The 11432-nt window shown below is 42.8% G+C and overlaps 1 protein-coding gene across 2 annotated transcripts; it reads right to left on the minus strand.

Annotated features, from left to right (window-relative positions):
* Positions 1 to 458: 458 nt before the first annotated feature.
* ESD (esterase D) lies at positions 459 to 11134 on the minus strand. 2 transcript variants are annotated; one of them, XM_030272476.4, is made up of 9 exons: positions 11053 to 11134; positions 9574 to 9649; positions 8551 to 8639; positions 6952 to 7050; positions 4257 to 4381; positions 3818 to 3937; positions 3547 to 3645; positions 1622 to 1789; positions 459 to 688 (listed from the first exon to the last, which is right to left on the minus strand). In XM_030272476.4, exons 2-9 carry the CDS (start codon positions 9639 to 9641, stop codon positions 608 to 610), a joined length of 849 nt encoding a protein of 282 aa, XP_030128336.1. In that variant the 5' UTR covers positions 9642 to 9649; positions 11053 to 11134; the 3' UTR covers positions 459 to 607. The 2 variants fall into 2 exon arrangements, with proteins under 2 accessions (XP_030128336.1, XP_012425164.2); XM_012569710.5 differs by lacking the exon at positions 11053 to 11134 and adding an exon at positions 10639 to 10788.
* Positions 11135 to 11432: the final 298 nt, after the last annotated feature.

Genomic DNA, 11432 nt, shown 5'->3' on the forward strand with positions numbered 1-11432 from the left:
TTAAGAGGTCTTTTCTGTAAGTATCATCCATGGACCACTGGAGATCATTTGCTTGATAATGCACAGGACAGTAAAGCACTGTGCACAGTACTCTGCAGTCTCCACCAGACTTGGTCCTTGGAAGATATTTACGCAGGCCAAGGAAAAACACACCTACCACTTCAGATTAGTTAAGTAGCTTGAGTAGCTGTGCCTCTAACAACTTCCTTCTCCATTAAAGGTTGAAGTAAAGCCCAGTAATTAATTAGCTGAATGGGCACATTGTTGTCAATCAGTCTTTGCACAGTTGCACTAGAAGCTGCCTGCAGGTACCATGTCCACACCCACACTCATGGTACGAAAGTCACTCATCTGCTGGCTTACATTTTGACCCAAAATGCAGCAGCTGTAACCTCATGGCATCAAGAATTTTCCAAGCATGTAAGAACATTCCCAATACTTACTCTAAAGCACACACATCAAATTAAGTAGGACTTTTATTTTTCTTAAAAGTACAATCAATCAGAAGAGCTCCATTTTACAAACATCACTTCAGCAAATGATTTTCATTTAGTTCACCACTATCTCTTGATTCATATTGGCCAGGTAGCACTCACATCCAAATGGTTCAAGCATTGAGGTATTTTGCATGGTGTTTGATGTGGTCATTAATAAATGAAGCAATGAAAAAATAGCTGTGATCATAACCCTAGAAAAGAACAACAAAGAAATCAGCAGAGAACATACAGCTCGTGATAAAGTAATCATGCTAAGCTACTTTAGAGGAAATGTAACAACTCTCCTGGTTTTATCCATTTTAAGAAATACCTGGAATATATTTTAAAATGGCAACAGATATGTAACAGATGAAGTGTAGATAACCACTAGGAAGCTGAACAAACAGAAAGTCCCTTAACCTGCCCAGATCCAGGCCTGTAAGCTAGCGATGGGTAACAGGAAGGGTCAGCTGCAGAGGGAGAGGCAATCTGAGAACAGTTGCCCTCAGGGGCACTGCTCCTCTGCTAAAATACGGTGTGAGGGATAAGGAGAACACAGCCCAGGTCTGAGTTACTGCTCCATCTTTGTGCTGAAATGTCACCCTCTGGCCCACAGCACTCCATCAGCACCAACTCTTTAGGTGCAAGGTTTATGGTAAACCAGAGAGGACAATCCACAGCTCCATCAACTCTCCACAACCGGGCTCCTCACGATCTGGCTGGAAGTTGCCAGTGGCTTACAAAGACTCCAGAGCGACCCTTCCACTTTGGTCTTGACATGAATCTAGACTGTCAAGCAGTTCCACCCCTTGGTGTAAATTAGGGAATTTACACGAACACATACAAACTAAATCACAAAGTTTTATGGTAAATGCAAAACCCACAGCACAGATAAGGGATGCAGCAGAAGGTCATTCGTCACTTTGGCTGTACAGTGACTGCAATACTCATGCAAAATGATTAATGCTGTGTCTTCAGCCGAGCACCGGCAGCCCAAGACCTCACCCTCCTCCTCAAGTGGCCAGGGACAGACCTACAGGGAGAGCATGCCTGCCCCCTTACAGACACTCTCCTCACTGCCTGCTGTATAGAACCAAAAATCACAAAAAAGAATACAACAACCAAGGACTGCAGAAGCAACTTGCCTGCTGCAGTCTGAAGACTACTGGGACTTTCCGCTCAGTGCAGGCAGCAATGAAGTTATCAGGCAGTAACTGGCCTGCAGACAAGAACTGGTCATCTTTGCCTTGGTCAATCAAGATGTCAAGGCGAGAGCCCGAGTAGGACTTCACAAGCTGTGTGGCATCATATGCCTGCAGAAATAAAAGAGAAATTACTTCAGTTACATATGTTCAACTGGTTTCAGTTTGCTGACCACAGGAAAAGAATGGCACAGAGAGAGGGTCCTGGGCAGCATTGCTCAGGACACCAAGCTGCACTTTGGAAGAACAAAAAAGCAGGGAAAATCCAGGCAACTGAATAGTAATACCTATTGCTTTAAAAAGGACAAATGTATGAGCTAATTACCAAGTTGGCAGTTTAACCAAACAGCACATCCAGCCCAGGGCTGCCTTCCTACAGAATGGAAGAACAGCAATATATATAGTCAGCACTAATTCACAACCTTGTGCAGAAACTAGATCCTGCTGAAGAAACTTGGTATCTTGGTGTATTTATTCTGGCAGGTAAAAGTCAAAACACCAGTGTGACACAACTACGCTCATGGGAAGGCATTTAACCTGAAGGTTACCATGATCATTTGACCAAGAAAAATTGGTTTGACTGAGAAACAAGAATTAAAAACTCTAAACATACATGTATCAAAATGTAATTATGATGGGGAACATGTTACCCATGTGGTCCTGTGCTTATTATATACTCTAAATAATTCCTTTAAAAAGACAGCAAAGTGTTTAAATGCTGTGGAGAAGACCAATCACCAATGTACAGCACAATTCAAAGTCCTACACCAAGGCATCACAGCCATCCTTCCAGGATGCCACCAGATGCAGAAATGACACTGCGATGGAAGTGGGAGCTTGGGCTCAGTCCGGCACTGTGGCGATGGTATCAAATTATCCTGAATGTATTTACATGGCAATTTTAAGCTAAAACAGAGATCAGAGGTTGTATATCTGTGCTGAAGGCAAATCTTAAGTCTGCTTCTGATGATTACTGTTATCCTTGGACTAGGTTTGCAGAAACACTCCAAAACAAGGGGACAGAAAACAGGTTTTTGGGTGGTTGTTTTGTTTCACAAAAAATCCATTAAGTCTAAGTTTAACTGGTGGTGTTTCTAAATACACAAACTACTCTATTAATAATTAGAAAAGCAGAGAATACTCTCCAATCCTGTAAAGTTTTAATCAGACCTGGAAGTCTTCCTAAAACGTACTTTAATCCAATTTACAAGGGATTGAACTCCAGCTTGTACTTATTTACAAGGAAATCTGAGTGCATGGTCACAATGATCCCTTATAATTTAATTATAGAAATACAGTGCAATGTTTAAGTTGAGATTAAAAATACTGAAGGGCTGCCCAAATAATGCAGCAACCATGCAGACAAACATTTTTGTATCTTAGCCATTCATATACAACTACTGATAACTCCAAATTAAGGTCCTGGAGCTAAAACTTTGTCTAGTTTAATGCTGTTCTGCAGGATAAGGATACCATTTTCCAAGTATCTGACAGGCTCCTCTCTGAGGCCTCCCACAGGCTGCCCATGCAGGACGTCATGCAGTTTGCGGCACTCTCTCTCTTCAGGCTACTACAAAAATACACTGCTCATAATTGTTCTCAGCCCAGACTTTTAAATCTTCATAAAACTGAGAGAAATGTAGTTGATTTGATGAGAGGCCTGTATCTCATTACATTTTAATAAGCACCATAAGGCAACAGCAAGTCACTTCTGCCAGGAACAAACAATGCTTTTCTGTGCTTAGGGGTGTAGTAAAACAACAGTACCAGCTCATGGGCAATCCAGAGTTTTTTTCCAGGCTCCTGCTGTGATGTATTACAGATCACTCATTCATCTGTCACTGTAGAACTGCAGCTGCAACACATACCTCCCATTTGCTTGCATCTGGTCCCAGATATCCACCAAGGGCCTTCTTCCCCCACTGACACTGAATTGGGTTGCAGATAGGAGCAAATGCTGACACAGACTGTTCAGAAAAAGAGCAGCAAAAAAACCAAAACTTTGTAACAATGAACTGCAGCAAATTAAACTATTTGTACATTTAATGCCTTCAACTCAGTATTATGTTTTCTTCTGTCACATTTACAGAAATCTAGATAGGCATTAGTGTACCTCATATAAGCTATACTTCATCTTACTTTGTACTTCCCAGGATTCTTCAGAGCAAGAATAAGAGCTCCATGACCTCCCATGGAATGCCCAAAAATAGACATGCGTTCAGGGTCAGTTGGAAAATTGGCATTTATTAGTTTAGGCAGCTGTAAAGAAAACAAAAGTGTAATAAAAATGTTAAAGCAACTTGAGTATGTTTAAGAAAAAAGCACACATCTAACCAACTTTTAATGCCGCTGAAACCAAAGGCATATCTCTGGTTCTAGCCTGACATTTATGGTCATGGCCTGAAAGCAACTTGAAGAATGTGAATCAGAAGGCAACAGTTCAGCTGATAAGTAACTCAAAGTATCTCTATAGAAATCTCCCATAACCTTGTAACACCAGATGTGGGAATTTCCTATGAGTGAGCTACACCCCTTTATCTTACCCAGCAACACCAGGAGAACCCAGCAGTCAAATTACCTCATCTTTTATGTAGGAATACATCCTGTAGTTTGTTTTCCAAGGCTCTTCAGTGGCATCCACATAAAAACCAGCACCGGTGCCAAAATCCCAGCTTTCATCTTCTCCTTCAATATTGCAGCCACCTAACATGACAAATCTTTCCTTTACTGCATGTTCAGAATTGGAGAACTGCCATAGAAACGAGACTTGGGACACAAGTTTCTCAATCATTTCTCTACCCCTTCAACTATAAGACAACTCAGATTTTAATTCATTTATACAATATTTTCAAGTGTTATTTCAATACTTGCAAAATTACACTTACATAATGCCTACAGATATATCCAATTTCTAAATAGTGTCAATAGCTCCATAAATAAATATATATATGTCCAATTTACTCAGGAACTTAATCAAAAGTTGGCACTTGTTAATTGGTGCTACCAGCTTATTTCAGTCATTAGACCTCATCCTATCAAGTACAAGAAAGTGTGTGAGAAACAGAAGAAGAATTCCTTTTCCACAGAATACAGAACCGTATATCACCAAATGGTGTGTCCAAGCCAATTTATGTGCTTTAAATAATGCCTGCTACACCTCCCTTTTTAAGATTCTCCAGAAGAATAATACACTGCTCCTATCATTTCACAAGTCTACCTTCTACAATTAATTTCATTGCACCCACCTATAATTTCCATGAAACTTAAATCTTTGAATAACTGCAGGATTGTATCTTTTCCAAGGTTACACTTTCAAACTAAACTTGCAGATGCGTTCTTGAGAGTCAGTACATCCCACCCAGTCCTCCCTTTGATTAGTCTGTGATTTACCAGCCTGGTCTGCAGAACTCAATGTAATATTTCAAGTTATATGTGATAGGAATGTTTTGGAGAAAGAGAGCCTTTCCTAGTTTATGCAATCCAAAATTACATGGGCTTTTACCACTGTCAAACTACTCTGCAAACCCACATGTAGCTCAACAGTCCCTCACAATTTGTGCAGGGAGGGCTGCCACCCTCCCACAGTGTGAAATCAGGTTTGTACAAGGATCAAAGTTGACTTTGCACCAGTGACGTGCCCTTGAACACTGAGCAATTCTGTGACTTAACAGTCCAGCAATCACAGGGCTGGGGTGCTTAAACATGTTGGATGTAAAAAGTCTGTCTTCAGTGCCTTGGAGATGGATAAAAACTCAGAGTTTTTATCTGCCAGGCAGATAAGTCCTGCCTGGCAACGAAGGCATAATGCTCATTATGCTAAGAAAAACTTTCAGGAAGCCTTGAAAAATAGAAATTTGAAAAGGAATCTGCACAATATTGCTCAGCATACCTGTCTGGAAAAACAAACCCCTTCAAAGCAGGAAAAGTAAAGTCTATCAAGGCCTCACAGAGTGTCTGTAATGACAAGTATTGAATGATTTCATATCTTTTTCCCCATCCAGATACATTTCCTGGCTCCTGGATGGTAATTCTCATGCACAACATAATTAAAATGCATATGTAAGCATTTTCAATACCTCTCAGCTCATTATATTTTAATTGCTTTTCACTTGTTTCTGCACACAGCTCAAACAGACTTAAGAACATCTGGGGCCTCTCAGCTAAAATTTAAGAGTATAATATCAAGCTCATACCAAAACTCACTTAAATAGTAGAGCAATCCTTATCAGTTATTAGTCTACAAGGCAAGATAGAAGTTGCCATGAGGGACTTAGAAGTAAATGGACAAAGCAATGACCTATGCAAAGGCAGTTACACATTGACAGAGACAATTTACACAGATGCTACCAAAAACAAGTTCCAGTCCAACTACCCAATATGAATAAAGCAAAGGTTAGTTGCCTATCTCTAGCCTGCAGCAAAGTGTGAATGAAGTTCATTCATTCACAAGTTTTGCTTTCTGTTCCTCTTCTTCATTAGAAACATATATTCTTTGACCTGACACAACTTCAAAACCTAGATGTAAAAAATGCTTTATGGAAAGAACATTGCTTCCTTCCTGTAATGCCTGTAGTCAGATTGTAACCCACTAAAGCTTGGGAAATATTAGAAGGCTGACACCTTTGTTTACAGCACTCATGAGACTGTGGCAGACTGTGGCAAATACAAAACATAAAACAGTGAATCCCCACTATTTCTAATAACTGCAGATCCACCATTTTCAGATTTCCCATACCATAAGCTCAGCCTTATACAAATAACGGCACATAATTTAAAAAATCCATTCATTAGTAGTCTGTTGTAGCTGGAGGGGAGAAGCATTTCTGGTTTACTTTTCAAGTATTATAATCTTCTGAAGGCAGATATTTAATTTGCTTTAGAAGACAGAATACTATTAAGAGCAAGCACTGCATCTTTGTGTGCAAACACAGTTCTGCAGGTTCTGTAGGGTCTCAGCAAGGCACACAAAATGTCAGCAAGAATTCTAATAAGACACATTTGTTCTTTCACTTTTCTTCCCTCTCCTCGTCTGTGCTGAACTCAAGAGCCTCTTTGTTCTAGTTTTAGTACAACAATACATTCCAGTGTCAAACCCTCGCTACCCCACTATTAAAAACACATACAGTGTAATCTAGTGAACAATGCAAGATGCAGAGGTGAGGTCAAACTCTGACTCAGGTGGGCCAGACACTTTTCAGCACACTATTCTCTGAGGACAGAGAGTGCACGTCAGTGCAATGACTGTTACCTGTCATGTCTCTGTTGGAACTTACGTGGGCTCGTGTCTGGTGCCACCACGATAAGGCCGTGCTCTGCTGCCGCTTGTTGGAAGGCGGCTTTCGTTATGAAATTCTGCTCTGTGCAGGTCAGCCCTGGGGAAATAAAAACATCGCCGGTTACCCATTGCTCGTGGCATACTGCTTTCAAAACTCTTTTGACAGAAAAGGTTTTGAAAAACAAGGATTCCTATCTCCATAAATATGGAAAACATTTTCATTAGGCTCAACAATACTTAACAACCCACAGAAATACAATTGCACTGTCCCATCTAGTCACACTGACACCTGATCAAGACCAGACCCATGTGCACGCTGTACCCCCTCCAGCACGGGCTCATGCAGGGCATGGTGCCTCCTAGCACTGTGCATTGAAACCCACTGACCACAGGCATTTGCCAAGGCTCAGACTCACACTTAGGACTTTTGACACCTCATCCTGCAACTACATTTTGCTTTGTACTGTCATCTCAGCTGTTTGCATTACAGAATCACACATGTGGTCTGACAAATTCTCCATACTTTAGACAGGATAAAGGGCCCCTAAGCACCCTGCCTCCAAAACCCACAGCAATGCATGCATTCTGTACAGCAGCAGGTCCATAAATCCAATTACAAATAAATTACATTTCACACCAATATTTCAATTTTGCTTCACTATGCAAATTGAGAGGAGTTAATGATTTTACTTTTCTCTGAGGACAAGTTGCCAGTTACCTAATTTGACTGATATACTGCCCAAGACAATACAGTTTACATTCAATAAAATAAATGTGCTGCATGGCTTAGAGCTCTTCAGACAATTCTGATGTCCCTAACTTCAAGTATAAACATTTTTACCATCCACTGTCATGACACAAATTAGACCCACCAGCTATTTTGTGACAAGGAACACAATTCTCCACACTAACAGTCCTGGTCTCCAACTTTCTAAACACAAATCTCAATAAAACAACTCCTTGGATTACAGAACAGAGTTCCTGCTTTTTATTTTGAATTTAAAAAAAAATATTTAATTAATTAATTTTTGATGAGACACCTTCACTCCTGCTGCACAAGCCTCTTTAGCCCCTGGCCCTTTCTGATCCCACAGATTTACTTCACATCAGACATGCTTGTGCTAAGGCAGCCGACAGCACCTCTCTTTTCAACTGTTCACCAGTTGCTTCCTGCAAAGTTTTACTTGGAATAAGGTAGAGCCCACAGGACAATTTTGCTAGCTTCCATTGGCTCTTTTCACATCCCTACTCTGTCAGCTGAAGCAGTTTTTAAAAACAAAGGAAAGCAGGAGTGTCTCAACAGGAGAACCTTTATATCTATGCTTTGGAACTAAAGGTATGAACATTTTAGAACAAAAGGGTAGAACACTTTGAACACTGAGCATTTTGGAACACAATCTGGTAGGCTACCCCCAAGCTGCATTCTGAGTTATCACAGCACACTCAAACTAAGTGTACCTTTGAGAAGATGAGTTTCTGTAGAATCCAAAAGCTGCCACTGCAGTACCTCTACATTAAGTTTTCAGTAACTGTAGTCCAGTAGTTTAAAAATGTTTATGATTGTATTTTTTAAGTTACTAAGACTCATGTTACTTACCCGACAGCCAATACAGAACAGGACACTTCCCAGTTTCTGCTTTTGGAGGCAAGTAGATTCCAAATTTCATTTTGCATTTTAGCTCTGCACTGTATTAATAAAATACTCATTGTTATCACTACTACTTAATTAACAAGGTCACTACCATTAAAAAAAGGAATCAGTGGATCAGGGCATTTCATTGAAAGGGAGATGTGAATTGTAGCAACTAAGTAAAAGGAAGGGAAAATTTTTAAACTCAGCCTTAGACTCTATATTTGGCAACAGTTAACTTTCCAGTTAACTTTGTTGAATATACTTAAAAGAGACTTACAAATAAGCCACATTTTCACACTGTTGCTAACCGAGAACAGGTTGAAAATCGAATTTTGAATCCCAGCAATATTTAGCTTGATCTTTGGCTATCAAATTGCAACGTAATTTTTACTGAAGAACACAGCCACATGAGTTGCACAACATAAAACGCACAGCATGCACCAGCAAGGGAGGTTTTCAATCTACTAAGTCTACCAAGTCTCAGACCAATTAGTTGCTCAATTAATGCTAAAGCCTAAAACGATCAATAAACTCTTATCCAAGCACAAGTGATGATTTTATTTTTATTTGGATCATTTTTTTTAATTTGGTATTTTTGTATATCTTCATTAAACAAGAATCTATTCACTGAGTCACTGCTCACAGTACTTTCCCAGAGTGCACAGAAGTAAGAGACCCAGTAGCAAGTGGAACTTTGCAAACACAGTGGTTCTCTGTGCTGCAAACAGGACAGCCCAAAGTAACAAAGCTCCATTTTCAAAGGTAAAAATATTAGCTTCCCACCTAAGCTCTGCAGCACTAAGTATACTAGATTATGTTAAACATTAACACAGAAATTCAAGAGCCCAGCCAAAGCAGCAGTAGACATTATTCCTGACTGAAATATGGATATTGGTGAGAGCATGCTGTTTTCCTGCAGACTGAAAACAGACAGCAATGGATTCACTGCCCTAAGCTAAACATCTTGGTTGCTTTAGTGGTGTTTACCTGTCATGTTCAAACACCTTCTGGAAACCTTCAAAGCATTTGTTGCTGGAAACCTGTTTCAGTGCCATGATTTTAACTGTGAAAAAAAAGGATAAAGTTAAATTTGAAAATAAAACAATCCTGGTCTTAGAGTTTTTGAGAAGAGTTGAATACAACTTGTAGTATCTTTGCTGATCTTTCATTAAGTTTCTATTTCCCCACAAAAAAGGGACAGGGGAGGCTGAATTCTTGTGAGCAGAATGGGCAAAGCCTACCTGCTTTCCTACAGACCGACATCTCCAATGACCTTTACCTCAGCACTAACTGTGGCTTGCTCTTTGGCTATCAAACAAGCATTCCCACGTGCTGTGGTTAACCTGGAGCTTCCTGGGCCAGGCTGTTACTTCCACAATTACCATGCAGAAAGAAAAACTATACCACGTTTCCTTCTCTTGTGTGTGACAGTATCCAGCCACTAACTACCACAATACTGAGCCTTATTCTCATCTTTGATGGAAGTTAATTACCACATTCTAACAGTCTGTAGGACAGCAGAAACAGAGGCACAGAAGGATTATTTCCACGGCAAACAGTATGAAAAGTACAAGGAAAGGATAGCCATGGGAGTTTTAGAACAGCTGGTCATGCAAGTGGGCTAAGGACACAAAGGAAGGCTGACACAAAGGTGGACACTGTCAGTTCGCACGGGGCAGTAAGGCCAAGCAGGCAGCTGAAAGGTGAACAGACTGCAGGGTCACAGAATACTCCAAGTCAGAAGGGGATGCCCAGGGATCATCACATCCAGCTCCCAGTCCTGCACAGGACTATCCCCAAGAGTCACACCATGTGCCGAGAGCATTGTGGAAATGCTTCCTGAGCTCCGTCAGGCTTGGTGCTGTGCCCACTCCCGTGGGGAGCCTGTTCCAGTGCCCAACCACCCTTTGGGTGAAGAACCTGTTCCTGATACCCAACCTGAACGTCCCCTGACACAACTTCAGGCCATTGCCCCGGGTCCTGTCACACAAGAAAACCCTGAGGGGAACCCAGGTAACAAATGTTAACACGAAAGCGTCCCGCCCCTGACACCTGCGCGCTCCTACGGGCACCGGGCAAGAAGTGCCGCGCAGCACCGAGAGCCCTCGGGGTGCGTCCCTCACAGCGCTGCGTCCCGCGGGCTGGGGCCGAGGCCTCCCGCCCGGCGGCGCCGCACGGCACGGCACGGCACGGCGCGGCACGGCACGGCACGGCGCGACACGGCACGGCACGGCACGGCACGGCACGGCACGGCGCGGCACGGCACGGCACGGCAGCCCGGGGCAGCAGCAAGGCCCCGGCCCGGCCCGGGACGCCCAGAGCACACAGCGGCACAGCGCTCGCTGCCTGCACCGCCACCCTCACGCCCTCGCAGGCGCCGAGCCCTCCCCTCCGGGCGCTGCTGCCGCCGCCGGCTCCCCAAGCTCCCGGCCCGGCCCATTCCCGCTGCCGCTCCCGCGGCCTTACCGCGGCGGGAAGGGGCGGCCCACCGCGGAGCCGGCTCCTCCTCCGGCCGCCCCGCCCCGCCCCGCCCGCCATGGCGCTGCCGGCCCGGCCCCGCCCCAGCACAGCCGGGCCTGCGGCGTCGTGCGGCTGGGTGTGTGTCAACATTTCCTTAAAAAAGGTTGCTCTGTGCTGTTTGGTCTTTATATACTTTGAAGCCTAATCAAGAACAGAGATTTAATCCGTGAAACAGAAGCGAACAAGCTCTTATTGATGTCCAGGTGCTAGAGAGACAAATCCTTGTCGGTGGAATTGCCTCGTTAATTTTAGGGTTGGATATGTTTCAGTGGTCTGAGACCTAGGGAGAGGTTAGCAAAGCTTGGGGACAGGGATGTGCTGCTGAT

Source organism: Taeniopygia guttata, chromosome 1 (assembly GCF_048771995.1).
Source record: "Taeniopygia guttata chromosome 1, bTaeGut7.mat, whole genome shotgun sequence".
NCBI lineage: Eukaryota > Metazoa > Chordata > Aves > Passeriformes > Estrildidae > Taeniopygia > Taeniopygia guttata.